General features: G+C 40.3%; 2 protein-coding genes and 1 non-coding gene across 4 annotated transcripts; all 3 read left to right on the top strand.

Moving 5' to 3' along the window:
- The first annotated feature begins 265 nt into the window (after window positions 1-265).
- nrm (nurim) lies at window positions 266-4258 on the top strand. The gene is made up of 4 exons (XM_051391619.1): window positions 266-473; window positions 2123-2316; window positions 2470-2646; window positions 3135-4258. The coding sequence occupies exons 1-4, from the start codon at window positions 323-325 to the stop codon at window positions 3450-3452; spliced, it is 840 nt and encodes a 279-aa protein (XP_051247579.1). The 5' UTR covers window positions 266-322; the 3' UTR covers window positions 3453-4258.
- On the top strand, window positions 823-895 carry trnak-cuu (transfer RNA lysine (anticodon CUU)). The gene has a single exon. It is a non-coding gene; the product is annotated as a tRNA-Lys (tRNA).
- A 3270-nt stretch (window positions 4259-7528) lies between the features above and the next one.
- ppp1r18 (protein phosphatase 1, regulatory subunit 18) lies at window positions 7529-18255 on the top strand. 2 transcript variants are annotated; one of them, XM_051391594.1, is made up of 3 exons: window positions 7529-10405; window positions 15560-15807; window positions 17207-18255. In XM_051391594.1, coding segments are annotated over exons 1-3 (3123 nt in total). In that variant the 5' UTR covers window positions 7529-7531; the 3' UTR covers window positions 17208-18255. The 2 variants fall into 2 exon arrangements, with proteins under 2 accessions (XP_051247554.1, XP_051247555.1); XM_051391595.1 differs by having other exon boundaries at window positions 7531-10405; window positions 15560-15770.
- Window positions 18256-19289: the final 1034 nt, after the last annotated feature.

The raw sequence follows: 19289 nt of genomic DNA on the forward strand, positions 1-19289 counted from the left end.
CCAAAATACAATAATAAGAGCAGCAGGATAGAAGCCATAAAAATAAAATATAATGAAAAAATGAATAAAATAAAAAGTCTATAAATAAATGTTTTTTAAGAAGTGAAAAAAAAAGTCACATCTCCTCAGACAGGTCGTTCAAAAGCAGAGGAACTAATCAGCCTTTGATCAAATATGTAGTTGATGGATGAGGTATAAGTGAGATGTAACCCACGTTGACAGCAGCGCCACCGTGCGTTAATAATCGGTACTACCGCAAGCTTCCCCTCCCGGAAGAAACCACTGTGGAAGTTACTAAATGAAGAGATAACCGCTGATTGAAATGGCGTCAGTCACGGTGCGCCGCTGGGCTCTCTGTACCGCGGCTCTGCTTAACTTTGCGTTTGTCTTCATATCCGGTGCAGACTTCATTCGCTTTTTATCATTTAGAGCCATTTACCACAACATCACCGGGGAGACGACGCTGTGTCAAGGTAAGCTTCCGTAACGTTAACGCCAACTGCAGCTGGCAGGCGACCAGGAGAAGTTGTTAGTTAACAGTTAACTTTTAGTGGAAGTTTCACCCAACAGTTGGCTAATATTAGATGACTTTCAGAGGCCTGACTCGTAGCAATTACTGTAAGAGTAGCTGGTGTTTTATAATATGAATGAAATTATGGTTTACAGTGAGCAAAAATCATCAACAACTCAACTAGCTTTGGTGAACTAGCTCCTGTGCTGCAGCTCAAGCGTGTCTCTTTATGTAGTCATGACAGATAGTGCTAAAGCATGAATATGTTTTACTACACTTGATATTGCGAGTATTGGCCACCAGGGGTCAGCGCCCGGCTAGCTCAGTCGGTAGAGCATGAGACTCTTAATCTCAGGGTCGTGGGTTCGAGCCCCACGTTGGGCGAACATCCTTTTCGTTCGTTGAATTTCATCTTTCTAGTTTGTTGTTTCTTTTGGTGGCGATTTCTTATCATGTATATTTATCTGTAAATTGTGTTTTTGCGTTTTGAACACTACATACTTTACACCAGTTTAACTACAGTTTGGAGTATTTACTAGAAAAACACCAACTGTTTAATTAAACTTATATTACCTTAAATTGAAATTGAGGATCAAATCTTCAATTTTATTACAGTACAAGAGGTCCAGGGTGTAATTTTTTTCAGCATTGTATCTAATAACACACATGTTTAACTATTCAAAGTGGGCATTTGTCAATCCCCAATTTTAAGTTTTACATGCTTTCTAAATGGAAGATTTTGCAGTTTTTGGTAACATGTTTTCCATCAGAAAATGTATTTTATATCTAAATTGGAAATAAGAACACAATAATAAAAAATAAGATTTCTGAAGAATTCTTATCATTATATTTCACTGTGAGTGTAGAGTTAGAGAGTGGGAACAGGTTCAAATCATAGTTTTTCAGTGATTGTAGGTAGTTTTAATTAAGGTTTTATGTGATGTTTCTTTAAATTCCCCCCAAAAAATGGCCTAATAATTTAATATATTATACAGATTATTATTATACTAAAACTAACCCCTATTTATGCACGTAATATCCAAGGGACGGAAAAGACACAGACTTGGTAGAATGACCGATGTTACTGTGGCATGTTTAACGCTTGAGTGCTTACAAACAGTACGTGTGTGTTCTTTATGGATAACAGTGTGTTATTAGACTTGACTGGTTAGTTACAGTGTGCCAAAAGAAATAAACTTCATCAGTAAACCCTGCTGCCTTCCCCAAATCATACTAAATGTGTAGGTTTTTTTATTGCAGAATAAAACTAGTTTGTGTAGTTTGTAACAGTATGTACCATATGTGTTATTATGCACTCTTATATAGGACTCTATACACAAATAACTCTTTTAATTATTGTCTGCACTGTGCATCTTGTTCATATATTTTCTCAATTTTGACTGAATAAGCTACAGCTTTACTCTACATATTAGTTTTAATTTATTTAAATTTAAAAACTGAAATAAAGACCAATAACTGTACAAGTTATACATAATGACAAATTGTTTTCAATTGACTATATTTTAATGCTCAATATTAACATAATTTATAACAATAATCAAACTCCAAATGTTTGAACTGACCTTTCTCCTCTTGTTCACCACACCTAAGACTCTATACCGTGGTCAGTGGCCCTGCAGGACAGCTCTGTCCTCAGGTCTCTTGTGGTGGATCTGGGGCTGCTGGCTCTCTTCACCACGCAGCACAGCCTGCTCGCCTGGTCACCTGTTAAACAGGCCCTTCAGTCAGTGCTGGGGGCCCTGAACAGGACGGCATACTGCTTCGCTACCGCACTGGCACTCCAGGTACAGCAACACACTCTCATATACACTTTTAATACATACATTAATGCAATTTTACTGTATTTTGTAGTTAAATTTTAACATGTTTTGGGCTTTCTAATACATGTTGTTTCCGTACACCATTAATATAATTATTCTCTGTCCTCTTGTGTTTAGATCTTGATGCATTACTGGCAGCCTGTGACTGGCGCCCCCTGTCTGTGGTCAGTGCGCCATGCACCCTGGAGTGTCTGGTTCCCTCTGCTCTGCTTCTCTCTGCACTTCTTCTGCTGGGCTATCATCTGCAGCATCCTCATGATCTTTGATTACCCAGAGCTGCTGGGCATCAAGCAGGTAACCTGTGGCCTCATTTATAAAGGTTGATACGCACAAAAGAGTGGCCCAAACAGCACGTGAAACATACCAATATTTCCCAGCAGAAGTCAGGATTTATAGAAAAATTAAATCCTGGAAAAGGAGTGAATTTCCATGCATCCTTTCACCCGTGGTTAGAGCTGGTGCACACATTCACTGCTGTGCCCACCATTATTCTTTTAGTGTGGGTGTGGAATTGAACCTTTAACCCCAAATGTTGTACACTAGACAAACCTCATTGGGCTCAGATATAAAAATCAAGAGGATTTCTGTTAATTCAACAGCTAACTCTGCAACCCACAGGCTAAATCCAGGATTAATACGCTCATTTTGATTTGATACCAAAACACCAACATGACGTACTGAGAAAAGATCAAATTGAGTGTAACAGTGATCTGTTACAGTGATTATGAAAACCTCTAAAATGTTGCTGCTGCTTAACCTAATTTGTCCCTCTGGTTCCTCAGGTGTATTACGAGTGTCTCGGTTTAGGGGACCCCCTGTCTCACAAGTCACCTCGTGCCCAGCGCCTCCTGTCTCACCTCCGCCACCCGGTGTGCCTGGAGCTGGGAGTCGTGCTGTGGCTCCTGCCGGCCTTGTCCCTGGACAGGCTCCTGCTGGCAGGGACTCTGTCGACCTACCTGGCCCTGGCACACTCCCTGGACAAACAGGATTTAGCCTACCTCTGTGTCCAGCTTAAAAGCAAGATGCAGCTCTTGTCCGAGCCACACCAGGGCAGCGCCGACACCAACGACCAGTCCAACAGCAATCACAAGGAGAAGTGAAGTTACAGTCTTCTTACTGCTGTGATGTGACACTGCTGTCTTAATATTAACCACAAATATTGTTCTGAAAGTGACCGGTTATCTACTGTGCTTTGACCACACTCAAACTGAATTCTTTGCAACTTGACACTGTATTTTTTAGAATTTTATTTTCACTACATGTGGTTACAGAAAGGGAGAGTTTTCTTACAAAAGGAGATTTTTTTATTCCACCATTTTAAAACACAAACAAACTCTGATAATGAGGTTGTATCAGTTTTTTAAAACGTGGCTGGTGTTACATTGATTTTTATATTTGTTCATCATTGTATTTTAGATATTACACTGTTACATACCATGTGACCACTGAGATTTCACACTGGCAAAACCGCAGCTTTATTTTTACACATTTTGCAGCTATAATGAAAAACAAGCCTCATTGCATTTCCAAGATTATGAATGTATTTTCTTTATATTGTGTCGGGGACACGTCAACAGACCAATTACATTCCACTGGAATCTGAACAAACTGAATAAAGTTGGAAACCGCTTATTAGCAGAGCGACCAGTATTTTTCTAAACAGGTTATTAATTCTTGATCTTCAAAGTACTGTAATCTTTGATTCAACATGTATGAGTTGTCCCATGTCTGCATTGTGCCCTCACTGTAATGACAATAATAACTGTAATGTAATAAGCTCTATACTGTAGGTGTTTTGTACTGTTTATATCTTCTTATCAAGTCTGTTCTTTATTTTTAAGTTGCACCTGTTTGAGAAGCTGCTGTTGTTATATTTGCATTCATTTATATGAACCTTTCATTCAAAGTGGTGGAGCAGTTATTCAGATCTTTTACTAAAAGTCCTGCACTGAAAATATTACTTTGGGAAAATAGCCCCTGTGACTGTTACAATAATATAATTGACCATATAATTAACATTTCACTGTTGCAGTTGGGTGAGGGAGTGGGAAAAAGTCCAATACAGTTTTAGTGAGTTTGAATACAATTACATAAATATTAATCATTAAACAATACCCCCCTTCCATAAACAATCTTTGAGTCAACTAAAATACTGAAAACATGACAGAAATTTGGCATCTGGAACTAGATTTGCTAATTAAAGAAAATAATTGGATGAACATGCGCTCAGATGCCAGTTTATTGGGTAAACTTAGCTAAAACTAATGCAGTCTTATTAGTTTAGTTTATTTGTAATTATCTTAGTTAAAAACTAATGGCAATTCCTAGGAGAGACAAATGCATGAGGCAGCCATCTTGGGTGGCTATACTAAAAAGAGTCACCCATTGACAGTATTGATGATACAACAGTCCTGATATAAATCCAACAATTTAACTGTATAATCATGTTGGTTGCAGTTTGTGGTGCTGTTAATTTGTATTATAATTACAGGTTTTTCTGTTATTTAATTGGGTGGACATAATCTGTAACAGCACCACAAACTGCAGCCTCCTAATTGACCATACAGCTGAATCAGTTCCAACAAAAACTGACTGTACAGATTATAACATGGAAATAATTTGACTGGAACAATAAAATGAGATTTTTTTCAGTGCCCCCCTGCTTACATTAAATCAAATAGTTGGGAAGTCATAGTCATATTGGAAGAAGCCCTCTTAATATATATATATATATATATATATATTAGAAGAATATATGAGAAAAAAGAAAAGATATGAATAAACTTTAACCTCTAACTGCATGCTATTTCTTATCAAACATTATATCACAACAAAATATACTTTGTTTATTAAGATTTGCAAAAACACTTAACTGCAAACCTGCAGAGTAAATATGTATTTGTTATATATATTATGTATATTTTGACCATTTTCAGGTGGATTAGTGGAATTGATCAAGTTTTCTCTCTTGTAGAATTAACTTATTACTGACATGTATTACTACTATTACTATTTACTGGGACAAGTAATAGTATTACTAGTAATGAGTTGCTGCCCAACACTGATTATGAGGGAGGTTGATCATGTCTGGTCTGCCTCAGGTAAACCTCCGTCCCTTCCTCCCTCCTCCACCTCTTCGTCTTCCTCCTCCTCTTCTCCAATTAGCCCTGCGTCCCGCAGGAGGGATGAGTCGAGGGAGGAGGTGGGGGGTTGGAGCCCGGGCAGACGGCTATGTTCTTTAAACGCCTTTTCTCAGGTCCGACAATATGGTGTGTGCCACTAAACTCTCCTGACGGAATTTAATGTAGGCTAATTATCGGATTACAGCGCTGCCGCTCTGAAGCTGGAAATATTTACTACTATACCGAACACGGACGTGTTCTCATGCTCTGATGCACAGTCAGGTCGTGGGCTGATTTGACTGGGTGGTACAGAGGTTGTTTTTTTTAAACCCTCCGTTTTGACAGCATAGATTAATCTGTTGGATATTGCCGAAGGGGATTTCCCATCGAGGAGTGGAGCACAAGTGGAGATGACAACTTTAAAGTCGAAGCGGATTTAGTAATATCTTGGCAAAAAAAAACCTCTGGGTTTCTGGTGAGTTTAATTGAACATTTTCATTATAAATATTACACTAAAGCAGACAGGGATTCTCTGTTACATGTGCATCATGTGCATGATATTTTCATAAAGTTTATTATATCATTTTGTGTTTAAGTTGGACTCAGTGGACCTGTTTACCTGACCTGTTTACCTGTTAAACTGAGATTGCAGGCTAGTGTTGAGAAATGTTGTCCCATGCTGTGATTCTGCATTGATTTGCATATTTATTTATACTATTAAACACTGAAAATACCTATCAACTTCATATTACTTCCCTGCATTTTGGAGTTTTTACTTTTTTATGTCCCAGAAGTTCAGTTTCGGGTGATATACACCTGAATTTAACACAATTTTAGACAAGTGGGAGACAAATGACTTTGCTTAATCTTTTCTCCATTTGTGTTCCCAGAGGCTCTAAAGACGAACGCCATATTGTCCAAAACCCAGCACCTTTTCTGTTATGTCTGTCTCCTCTCTGCCGGAATGGAAGCAACTCCTCCTGGAGAGAAAGAGGAGAGAAGAGGAGGAGCGAGAGAGGAGAGAGAAACAGGAGGAAGAGAAGTTTGCCAACATGCCCGCCTGGAAGCGAGGGATCATCCAGCGGAGGAAGGCGAAGCAGGACAATTTGGGTGACAGAGAAAAGGACAGAGACGTCTGTCTGCTGCAGGTGGATGTCAGAACTCCTTCTGATGGTCTGAGTGACACGGACAGCTTTGTAACAGTCAATTTGGGAAGCGAACTGTCACTTAGTCCAGATCCGGGGCAATGGCTGGATGCAGACCTCAGACCAGTGAGTCAGGTGTCTGTAGAAACTATAGTTCCCGTCCATGAAAACCCATTTATTCGCACCCAGAGTTCGTGGAAGAAGGGTAAGGATGCAGAAGTAGGGAACGAGCCGGAAGCTAAAGAGAAGGAGAAAGACAAATCGAGCCCCAGGAGTCAAGATGGGGAGTCAGGAAGAGGAAGAGATATAGAAATGAAAATAGAGAGATTCAGAGATTTAAGTGAGGGCCGGGAAAAAGAGAGGGGCAGGGACAGGAATCAAGGAAGAGAAAGAGAGAATAGCAGGGAGGGATTGGAAAAAGATAAAAGCCAGTGGAAAGAGTCAGCGAAAGATGCAGTCCGAGAGCGGGAATTCCTCAAAGTAAGAAAAGACGAGGAGGAAAAAGAAACCGATCCACCATCTAGTTCATTTTCTCCCCTCGTCCCGTGTCTTCGGACCATCCGAGCTGACAACATCATCATCATCGAACAGGACAGAAAAGGCAGCGACGAGAGGAGGGGTAGATGGCGGGAGACGGAGAGGGAGAGGCCAGAGGAGGACCAGCAGGGGAAGAGAGGGATGAAGATGGACTTGAGGGAGATTTTGGCTGGAGGGGGAAGCGTCACTGAGATCCGAGCCTCCGAGGTTCTGATCATAAAGCCCTCGGCAAGCCCTGAAGAGAGGAATCCAGCAGGAGGAGGAGGAGGAGGAGGAGGAGGAGGAGGAGGGAAAGGTTCGGGTAAAGAGGATGGAGAGATGAAGGGCAGCATGGATGGAAGGCGGGAGAGTATGGGTAGGGAGCTCAGGACAGACATGTCCTGGATGAGAGAAAAAGAGAAAGAGAGACCTTGGGGCCAGGCAACAGTTATTAAAGAAGACAGGAAGGACAGCACGGATGATAGTGTTGTTGACAGAGGAGGGAGGGTCAGCCAGCTGCTGAGTAAATTCGGAGAGCACCCCAAGCCTCCATCTCGATCCAAAAGCTCTGATAATTTCCTCCGGCCTGGGAGGAGAAAATACTCAGGAGATGACGATGACCAACTATCCGAGGCAGACGCGAGGAATATGCTGTTTAAAGGTGTGCCGAAACGCTCATTTAGCTTCTCTGACCGTGTCATCTGTTCTAAAGAGAATGGTTTAGATGACGATGGGTATTATGAGAGAAAACTACGTGAGAAGATGCATTTAGACAAGAGTGTAGCACTGTGGGGCTTGGAGAAGGACACTACAGCAAAGATCAAAATGGGGTGCGCACGACTTTTAGATAAAGACAGGTTTGGAAAGCACAGAGAGAGGCAGTTAAAAAAGGAGGATGAAAAGGGGGGGCAGAGGAGCGAAGTTAAGAAAGTAGAACCCATTGACACAAGGGCTGCGGAAAAGGCAGGTGATGCAGATGGAGACGAGGGGTTTACAGTGGCATCTGTCAAAAACACAGAGGGAATCTCGTTTGCTAGAAGAATACCTATCAGGCAGGATGGGAAAACAAAAGCTGAAAGAGAAATGAAGCGACTGAGTTTAGAGAGAGAGCTGAGTATAGAAAAAGATTCAGAGGCGGTAGGACAGATTGAGGCGCAAGTTTGCGACAAAAAGTTGTCTGATTTTCGGAGAGAAGAAGGATTCGAAAGCATAATCCCACCAGAAGCTGTGCAGAAGAGTTCTGTTGTTGCTGCAACAGAGCTTGCCAGTCTATGTCACGCTGCTGAGAGTCAGTACACACACGAATCAGCTTTCACAGAGTGCACCAGTCTACTCTGTCCTGTCACAGATAGGGCTCGAGACCCCCATAGAGCGCCAGAGTGGAGTGGTACAGGGCCACAAGGACCTTACCTAACACACTCAGTTTTGTCCCAACACACAGAAGATCTTATAAGTAAAATAGAAAAAATAGGAGACACAACTGTTTATAGCAATGAGAAAGGAGAAAGGGTTTACAAGGCTGCTTATGAAGTGAGCAAAGAGAGCAAACAGGAGGCGCAAATGTACAGTGATTCTGGATCAGAGACCCTTGTTCATGATTTAATCCCCAGATCTCCAAAAAAAATTGCACCCATGGGGATCCCTCCAGGTCCCCTCGAGATTCAAATCCCAAGAGCTGTGTTTTACGTTGGTGAAGAAATGGTGGAGAGAAAAAAGGCCATAGGCCAAAGCGATGAGGGGCAAGACTGGGAAGGAGGTAAAGGGGTTGAGAGAAGGGATAGCTGGAGGATCGGAAAACCCTTGAGCCGCATCGAGTCCCTGCGAGAGAAAATCAGACAAAGAGAGCTGGAGAGACAGAAACAAAGAGAGGCACAAGATGCGGGTGGGAGTGAAGGTGCGGATGTAAATGTCTCTCAGACAGCCGGGGACAGGCATGATGAGAGGGGAACTGAAATGGAGGCAGAGTGGGAAGCTTCAGCTCATATGCGGAAGAGGCTGGTCGAAGCCGAGAAAGGACAGGAAGATGAAGAAGCGCAGACATCCGTGACTGCATTTGACGTCACACAGGAAGTCAGCGTGTTGAAAACCTGCCCTCAGCTTCCTGTTTCTGTCCCACACTCACAAGCTGTCAGTGGAGAGGAAGTAACAAGCGGGTATGCCACTGCTGCCTCCGAAGTTATCTCTGACAGCTTCCAGATATCTGAGGATGAAAACGACCCAGTGAAACATGTGGAGGAACAGCTGAGGCGCCACCGGGGCCAACACGAGAACAGAGAAGACAGGGAGGAGGAGGAAAAGGAGCTCTCAGAGGAGGAGTTAGAGGAATATACATTGCCTCTCGATCCTGTACAATCTCTCTCCCCTTTGCCATCTCATCCCAACTCCCTCGCAGCCATGAGCCGGATCTACAACTTGGAGACAGTTGGCTCGAGGTCAGGCTTGTGTCTGAGGGAGAGGACTGTAGACATCCCATCGGTGCACCTCGTTAAAGTGAAGCCCCTCATGTCAAACGCACAGCAAGGCGACAACAAAGGATTCTCAGGTGAAGACTTTTGTGGGGTTCAGACAATACAACGACAGATAGAGCAGTTTCAGCTGAAAGAGCAGGAAGTGCTGAAGTCCTGTACGTCACCAAACACTCCTCTGAAGGACAGAGAGACAAAGGTGCAGCAAAGCCCTAGAGGATTGTTAAAGCACCAGATAAAGGACGATGCCAAGACCCAAGAGAAAGATCAAGAAACGTCAAGCCCCAAAGTGTCTCCTCGGGGTATTTGTTCTCCAACATCTCAGCTCAAACAGTCTAACCAAACTATCACCATCTCCCCCTCAATTCTCAGAAGCCAATCCCCGGACAATACTCTAAAACCCTCGGATTGCGCCCCAACCCCGGCCTCCTCCCCGTGCTCCCCATCTCCTGCCCAGTCTCCTAGTGTGTCTCCATCTCCAACCCCATCACCCACGCTCTTCTCCATCAGGAGTGCCTCTGGAGGTAAAGTGAAGAGAGGAGGGGCCACCATCACAATCTGTCCGAGAAAGCCTGCTGGAGGAGGGGGAGCAGGGGGAGCAGGTGGAGTGACGGGGTCTCCAACAGGGTCCACAGCAGCATTGTCAACAGCCCCAAAGACCTCAACGTTGCCGGCCCAGACCACCTCCACTGTGGCCCAGCCAGCGAAGAAGAAGTACCCCACAGCGGAGGAGATTGAGGTGATTGGCGGATATCAAAATCTGGAGAAGTCCTGTCTGGTCAAGAACAGAGGGACCCAGAAAAGGGTGAGTAGAAACTATAGTTTTATTCTCTCCCAGTCCCAGTAACAATACAATTGTAAGACTTGACTGTATTTCAAAATATTGTCAAAATGGCGATGAAATTCATCAGAGGAGGGCCAAAGGGCATCACCTTGTGTCACCTGCCTGATGGTCCCTCGTCGTCAAGCAGAATCCCCTTTCACTGGGAGAACATCCCTTTTGATTGAGAAGTGCGATCACAGAGACTGACGTAAGCCGGTTAAAGCCTTATCAAGCACGACATCTTGATTCTTAGCCATAAAATCCTGGAGTGATCTGCTTTGCCATTTGCTTCCCCAGTCTAATTCTTTGCAGACTTTTGAGTTTTATCGTATGATGATGATCTCACCAGACATATTTTAGCCAAATGTGTGGGCAGTGGTACAAATGCCATCTTTCTGGATGTTTATTATTGGGACAAAACCACAGAAAGACTGTGAAAGCAAACTGCTAGTTGCTTTGTGTTTTGAACAAGGGTCATTGCAAATGCAAGAAAAGATGTTAGATATGATTTTGATTTGATTTTATAAAGTTGTACAGTTGCACAGTGCAGTACAGCTCGGCCTTAAGCAAAACATTCTGCCTTCTCTCCCAAGCTTGGCACACAACGTGCTACAAGAAAGGCTCCCTTTTTCATAATCATTCAACCAAAAGAAATCATGGTAAATGGAGGACGTTTTACTAAAGAGTACATCCCTTATGTCCTTGTAGACAGGACAGCAAAACCAAAAGTGAACCTCATTCTCAATTAGATCACACAACAAACAAAGTCTGTCCTTCTTTGGATTAGTATTAAACCTACAGGGCTAATGGTAATTTTCCTAAACGCAACATTGCCTTTTAGTTTGTTTAAACTTCTGCAGTAAGATTGCAGGCTCCAGAGACAGAAAATTTGCGTAGGAAACCACAATGACAAGCAGCCAGCTCCTTCCTCACAATTTCTTTTGCTTTTTGCCTGCCTACCTAACACCACATGTGCAAGACCGCACTGGTATTTACAGTAACTCCGTCTGAGCAGTTTCAACTCAGTGAAATTCACTGGAGTCAAAGTTCATATTAGGACTTTCATGTTTCCTCTTTTTAACTTTTTCTGAGTCTAGTCCTTGTTTGTCAAAGATTGGCACATGAGCTCTTATGTAATAAAGGAGAAGACTGGATGACAAAGGTGCTCAGCAGAGCAGAAATGAACTTCATGACACCATCCTGTGATGATGAATCTGACTGTATTCATGTGTTTCATTCAACCTGACTGCCTATTAGAATTTTTTTTCTATATAAGATTTGTTAAACTGCTGGTAAAGTCCTCTCAGCCTACAACTGAGTGTGTTGCAGACTGCTTCCTTGTTCCCTCGCACCAGTTCTGCCATTTTTGTTGAGTCAGCTCTCCTTTCCTCTCAGACAAATCTCTCTTTGTATCTTCTTGGCTGTTTCCTAGCGGGGGTTTGGTTTGTTAGACTGGAGTCTTGGCAAACAGTTTTTGACCACGCTGACCCTCCACTGCATGGTAGAGCGTTACTGACAGCAGGCCCCAACTTAGTTTGACGTGGGTGAAATGGAAAGAGAGAGAAGACAGATTTTGTCAGAAAGAGAATAACTTGATGGTAGTATAACGTGTTAGAAAATGACAGTTCAACAGTCATACTGAAAGGATCAACGATGTTATAGGTTTGTTATTTAGTCAGAAACTCCCTGTCACACTGCATGTTTATGCTCACTTCCTCTTTCAAACTTCTTCACTTCCTCCGAACAAAAGACACAGTGGAGCTGTACCCATTTTTAAATCACCAAATGCGACTCAGACACTAAACTGTTTCAATACAGGGCCATCTGTTTCAAGAAACTGGTCTATAGTAATCAACACAAAAGTGAAAGAGAAAGTAGGGTTTGATGCTGTACTCTTTGTACTTCCCAGCTCTGCTCTTCAGACTTCTAATGAAGCATTTCATCTATAAGCACAGACCTCTTTAGCTGCAGTGAGTGACCACTTTACGGCGCTGATTCTCTGACCACCTGTCGCTCTCTTGTTGATGCCCTTCAGACTGTTTGACGTCAGGCCTCCTTCCCTCCCCCATCTGATCCATGCCATCATGTCACAGAGGGGGGTGACCTGCTTGCTCCTCGTCTTCTTCCTCTCGTCTTCCTCCTCCTCTTTTCCCTCTTCGTTTCCCACTTCATACGTATGCTTTTAATCTTGGACCGTCTTTCCCTCAAACTCACCCTGCATTGATTCTCGAAACAAAAAATATGGTGTTTTTTGTTGTTTGAAATTTAAGAATCTGTCTGAAATTTTATTAATTTATATTAGGAACTTTGATTAGATAACTTATATTAGAATTTGTTGGTCAAAATCAATGTATTAATTCCTATTATAAACTTTTCCTCTGCTGCTATTTTTCATACATGCTTTTGAAAGGATTGCATTGTCTTCTTTAACACAAATAGAAACGTGCAAACAAGCAGTATTGTAAAGAAGTGTTGTCAAATATTAATATACCAGGCTTTTATTTGCTTCAATCACTGAACTCGACCAGGCGTCTATTTGGGACAGGCCTTTAATGTCTTTTTGCACAAAACTCTTGCTTAAAAAAGATTCAAACCAGTATAAATGTTACTTGTATAAATCAGTTATGAATTATTAATTGGATCATTTTATGCTTTGGTGCTCATGGTTTCCCTAAAATTAACTGAATGATTGAATCTAACGATGTGTAGCATGTCCATATTGACAAAAGTTAAAATATTTATATTTGTGCAGGCGATCTAAGCAGCTTAGAACTCGCTCAAGCGGGTGACCCGGTGGGAATTTATATCAAATCTAGACCAGGCGTCCAATTGAGGCCTGCATTTATTTGTCAAAACTTGTAGCCACAGCAGGCTAGTAAAGGGGATCCTGCTTTTAGCTGAAGTTTTACGGTAAATGTGAATTTCCTGCTAATGAAAACTTCCCTCTTTGCCTCTCTTATTCTACTCTTTCAGTTTCTGTCTCTCACCCGGTGCCTCTGCTGTCCTGCTGTGTTGGGTTAATCGGGTTCAGGGAGGGAGGATTAGCCTCCTGTGCCTTAGCATGATTCGCCCAGCCCCTCTAATGCAGAGCTATTATCTGCACTCCTCTGCAGACAGCCGCTGACGGGTGAAGCTCGTATACTGCGTGCAGTGTGGCGTCTGTATGTTTCAGGCACCCCCCCAGATCATGTCTGTTTACTACTGTACACGTCTAGGCCTCAGAGCTGAGCTGCTGTTATTATAAGAAACACCGTGGATGTGCTGCACTGACCTATCGGCCTATTTCCTGTTGGGTCTGTTTAAACCTCGCTGACCTTTGAGTAAACAGACACCACACAAATATCCGTCAATCCAGGCAAAGACGAGTTAAACGCTTTATCTATTCCACACTAAACCTCCTCCTGCAATATGTGCAATGACAGTCTTTCTGTGAATAATCTGGAAATTAGTGCATGAAGTGTTCAGTCAGTAAGCACTCTGCAGAGGGAGTATTTCGGCTGTGTTAAGCCTCATGCTGTCAGTTAATATTACACTGACAGAGTACAAACATCTCACAGAGACAGGCTGAGACTCTCCTCAGTGCCTCAAAGCTTGTTTACGTTTGACCAAGTAAGCACATGTCAAAGGAAAAAACTGCGATATGGCACGTATACTGCTCTTTGTCCTCATCTGAGGGAAAAATGACATTTTAGTTTTGACAATTCTGTGTGTGTTTGAAACAGCCACATTTCCCTTCACAGAAAGACAGACGTGTTTAAACTTTAATTTTAACTATTTAATTTTAAGATAATATTTTCCAGTCATATCATTCTCAACAAATTCTGTTTTGATCCTGATACCTCTCGAAGCTAATTACATTTAGCTTTTGCAGATGTATTTAAATCTTGTATGTAGATCAATAAAAAAAAACTTTTTGTCGATTTCAAATCCTATAATTTTGACACTAGAAAATCAAATTCTTGCTTGAACATGTTGCTCTACTCTTTAAAAATAGTTTTTGCCATTTTGTCTTCAATCAACAGATAACAATAGACCGAGGACTCACTACAGAGCCGAATATAAACACAAAACATGCTAAATACAGGACAAAAAGCAGAAGATCTGATATGAAATGTATCTCCAAATTCTTCCAAATTATGATAATTTCTCCTTCTTGTGAGTGATTGATATATACATATCAATATATAACATTGATATGTATATATCAATGTTCTATATTGCGATACTGTAAGCAGAGTGATATAGTGGAAAATCATCATCATAGTATAAAGAACACTCCACTATATGCTTAAAATCTGAGTTCTGGATCTGCATTTATTCTCACAGTCGCTGTAACATCCCACATCATAGCCCTCAATTTATGTTTACAACACTGCTGTCTAGTTGTTGGGGGTTTAATAGATACAATATCACAAAAGAAAATATCTCTATACAATATTCTCATACACCCCTAATGCCCCAGCCCCCTTTTGGGTGAAAGCAGTCCCTCTAATTTATAAAATAAATATAAATAAATGCAAATTCAGATGTCTTTGCCAATTCAATAAATAAATTGATCATATCAAATAGCTTTTTAGCTATTAGGAAATCATACGGCCAGTCAGGCAAAAAATTATGTTGTGTCATTGCAGTAAACTAATAAATTGCTGTGGAAAAGCAGAACTGCTGTCTAAACTTTCATAGCAGTTTATTACTACGAGTCCACTTCTACTTTATGCTATTTACAATGTTTATTATTAGAAGGTCAGCTTAGAAGGTCAATTTTTGCGTATTATGAAATTTAAAGTACCCTCTGCTCAGGACTTTCAAATTTTCCTGGTTCGCTTCAATCTACAGTTACAATTGGCACACATCAGTAACATCATTAACTAACCTGCGATGAAGTGTTTGCTGCACATGTGCACATATTGACGGGCCGGGTCCCACAATTGACCACATTTTTGTCCTCTGTGGATGGCCTGAAGCATTTTTGGGGATGAAAATACAATTGCAAACTGGGATTTCTTTTAGTTGTTGTTATTATTTTTTAATGCAACGCAGCAGGTTTGCAACAAGACCTACACTAAAGAAAGAAAAAATTTATTTGACTAGAGCACAGTAAATGTAAAATAATCTTCTCCTTACTCGTGTTTACAGGGAAAGGTGTGTTTCGACGAGGAGCAGCTGGAGCAGGTGTGTGAGTACCCATCAGAGACCTCCATGCTGGCTTATTCCCCCCACCCTCATGACCTGTGGAAGCTGCAGGGAGAGACGGAGCAGGAGCAGGAGGCTGGAGTGGAGGGAGTAACGATCGTGTCCAAAAGCACAAAGAATGTGGGGATTTCAATGGGACGGGGTATAAGAGTGGGTCAGTGTCACCCCCTTCTCAAAAAACACAACGTGTAGTGAGTGAGATTATGGATTCACATTGTTTTGCCATTCATGACGTCTTACAGACTCTCCCAAAGACTTTACTCCGGCTCAGATGGCAAATTTCTGTTTCTTGTCTGTTTATTTTCACTGTGTTGTCACCACATAAGAGGGGCTGGAGTGCCTGAACTTTCCTTAAATTATATGTCTGGCAATATTTTACTCTATTGTATTTTTCTTATTGTCAACAAATACCAAGAAAAGACCAAAAATTAACAATCAATTATTTCCCATGAAGCCAAATATAGCCTGATGTAGCTTATTTCTCTGCACCAAAGAGCTCAAGTTTTGTTCAAAAAACCGTTATAAACACATAAATGAGCTACTGTTGTACTGTAGTACATGGCAAAGCCTTTCTTTAAACTTAAACAATGTATTTGTGACCCATTTTTAAAGCTTTAAGTGTTTAGCAGTAAAGAATTGGTTTGGGAATTTAGAGACAATTGAGACAGACTAAAAGTGCTTTTCAGTCGCATTAGCTCTCCGACCGTTTGTTAATTTTCTCTTATTTTGCTCATTATTTCCCCTGACATTTTGTTCTCATGAATGTACATTATTTTATTCAGTAACGAGTTATTGAAGTAGCTAATACACTGACAGTTAGCAAGCTAAAAGTAATTTAGCAAGTCTGTTTGCTCGGTGGCTAATGTAATCCTGTTTTTTCCGGTATCTGTACTTTACTTGAGTAGTTATTTACTACATTTTTACACAAATATCTGTACTTTCTACTCCTTACATTTTCAAACCATGCTTGTTACTTGAGTTTTAATGCATTTGAGGGGTATTTTTGCATCATTTCATCATCAAGACCGGTGCGTATCATATATATCATATCAAACAATATAAAAGATGTAACGACGTAAAACATTCGGTAGAAATATCATTCAGAGAAACGAAGAGAGTACTTTCTAATTTCATACATTGAGTACATTTTAGAGCTTGTTGAAGTTGAGTCCGTATTTCTACTTTTACTGGAGTATTTTTTTACACAAGTACCTGTACTTCTACTTGTAGTAAAAAATATGTGCACTTTTGCCACCTCTGTTCTTTTGACTTTACTCAGGATTTGTTGACAATAACATAAGAAACATCTGGAATAACGCCAGCCTTATCCTTTCAATAAACAAACTGACCAATTTTCAGAGTTTTGCAAATGGTAGCGGAGGGGGCAAAACTAACAATTATATTGGTTTTAAATGGGGGCGATGTAAATTGAATATTATTAGGGAGCAAATGGAATGGTATGGTTGCATTTATGGTCCTCAGAAAGCCATAAATGTCACTGCTGGTGAATGGGAATAATTAGAAATATTTAAAATATAGCATATAAATCCTATAATCACCTCATTTACCTTCCACCTCTCTGTCTTCCAGATGAGTCTTGCCCTCGGTAGAAGCCAGTCACATCGCCAAAATTGCCCATGTGACGAGATCACCAACATTTTCTTGAATGATATTATGTGATTTTTATTATGTTTTGGTTCTTTTGAATTACTGAATCGAGTGTTGACGTGAGTGTTTGTACTCCTTGTGGTGTTTTGTTTTATCTAGCATCAGAGTGAATGAGTGTCGTGGAAGATACAGTACAGTTTGTTTTATGCAGTTGAAAAAGGAATTGTGTTTACTGGGGTAAATATCACCTAGTTTTACTTTCAGGGAAACTGAGGGACAAATGTGAATGTATGCATATGGTACATAATATAAAAAAGACCCTCAGCGGTGCACTGAAGGATCACTTGTCTATGCAATATAAAGAAACTGATAAGATTTTATTTTTTAGTTCATATATTTTATAGCTTTATTGTTAATTACTTTCTAAATTTAAGTCAGCACTGCCTCAGCACAGAAGAGTGATGTTTATATCATCTGGTTTCATGTGCCTGCTGGATTTGCCCATACAGATGATCAGTTTATAGATATTTGTATATTTATATACAATATTTATATTTTTCTTGTCTGAAGCCTTGTGGAAAAACGTCCTCTCAGCGGGTGTTGTGTTGAGCGTTGCAGGAACAGGGGTGGTGCAATGTGTGCAGGACTTTTCGAGGTCTTTTGTGGGGTTTATTTGAGCCTTACTGTTCACAGTGACAACTCTGGTAACAGTTCATGTGTATGGATATAAATAAAGGTATTATTTTGTTTTTTTTTGTCACATTGAAGTGGGCGGAGCTGTGTGAGTGAAAGTCTCTGAGAGAAAGCGGAGTTGAGAACATAAACAATTCAATTCAGATTAACTTCATCATATTACAGCCGATATCTGACTTTTGACTGTGCTACGTTTATAATACAATATATACAGAGTGTTTCTTGTTTGTAAATTCCTATTTTAATTGGTAAAAGAAGATGCAAGTTATTATTTTTTATTCTATGACAGTTGAAGAAGCTGGCTTCAAGAGAAAAGATAATAAATATCTCTGAAAACAGTTTTGTCTCTTCTTTTATTTGTTTTTCTCCCTTTGATCAAAATGATGCTTCTCATACACTTTTAACTGTATCCAGTGATCTTCGTCAGCAGATGAAGTTTTCCAGGTTGAAATTTAAAAAAATGCAGCAGTTACATACTTTTTGGCATTTTTTTATGTTAATATCAAATCAGCAAAATAAAATGTAGCCTCAGAACATTTCACACACTATATAAGTAAAGTTACCACTTTTTCTACAACACAGAGGGAAATATTGTACTTTTACTTTAGTTACAAGTTACTTTAAAAATGAATTCGAGTTTTTGCACACAAAACATATAAATATTTACAGCTGAAATGATTAGTCGATTAATTGATTGAACAGAAAATTAATGAATATGAAAAAAAAAGTGATGCAAAAACATTTTAATGGAGGTTTGTAACAGACAAAACAAGTATCTTGAAGATGTCACTGGGTTCTGGGTAATTGTGACAGTGGTTCCTCACAATTTCTCATGTTTTTTTTTCAAACCAATCAATCAATCAATCAATGGATAAAATAATCCATAATGAAAATGATAATAAGTTGCAGTCCTATACAATACAATAGTAAAACTACTATTAGCTCCACCTCAACCAACTATAACAGTTAAATCCTGCTTTTACTTTAATGCATGAGTAATAATAAAGTAATAATAATCTATAATAGTATAACAGTCACTGCATTGAGTAGATTTACTTTTAATACTTCAGATACTCTTTTCTGATCATGCTTACATAGTTTTCCCTATGTATTTCAATGCAAGAGTATTTTTACAGTGTGGTATTAATACTTTTACTTAATTGAAATACTGTTTACAACAACATAAAACACCTTTAAGCTCGACAAGGTTTTTATTAAATTCTTCTTTTCTTTTATCATCTAGCTCCCTCTGGTGTGTTTGTATATCTGTTTTATTGTTGTTGATATTGTTTTTTTACACGAAACTTTAAACAGCGCCATCTCGAGGTGTAACAGCGACACTCCGCGGACAGACGCGGTATTACACGTTGAG

This window comes from Dicentrarchus labrax, unplaced genomic scaffold, assembly GCF_905237075.1.
Source record: "Dicentrarchus labrax unplaced genomic scaffold, dlabrax2021, whole genome shotgun sequence".
NCBI classification, from domain to species: domain Eukaryota; kingdom Metazoa; phylum Chordata; class Actinopteri; family Moronidae; genus Dicentrarchus; species Dicentrarchus labrax.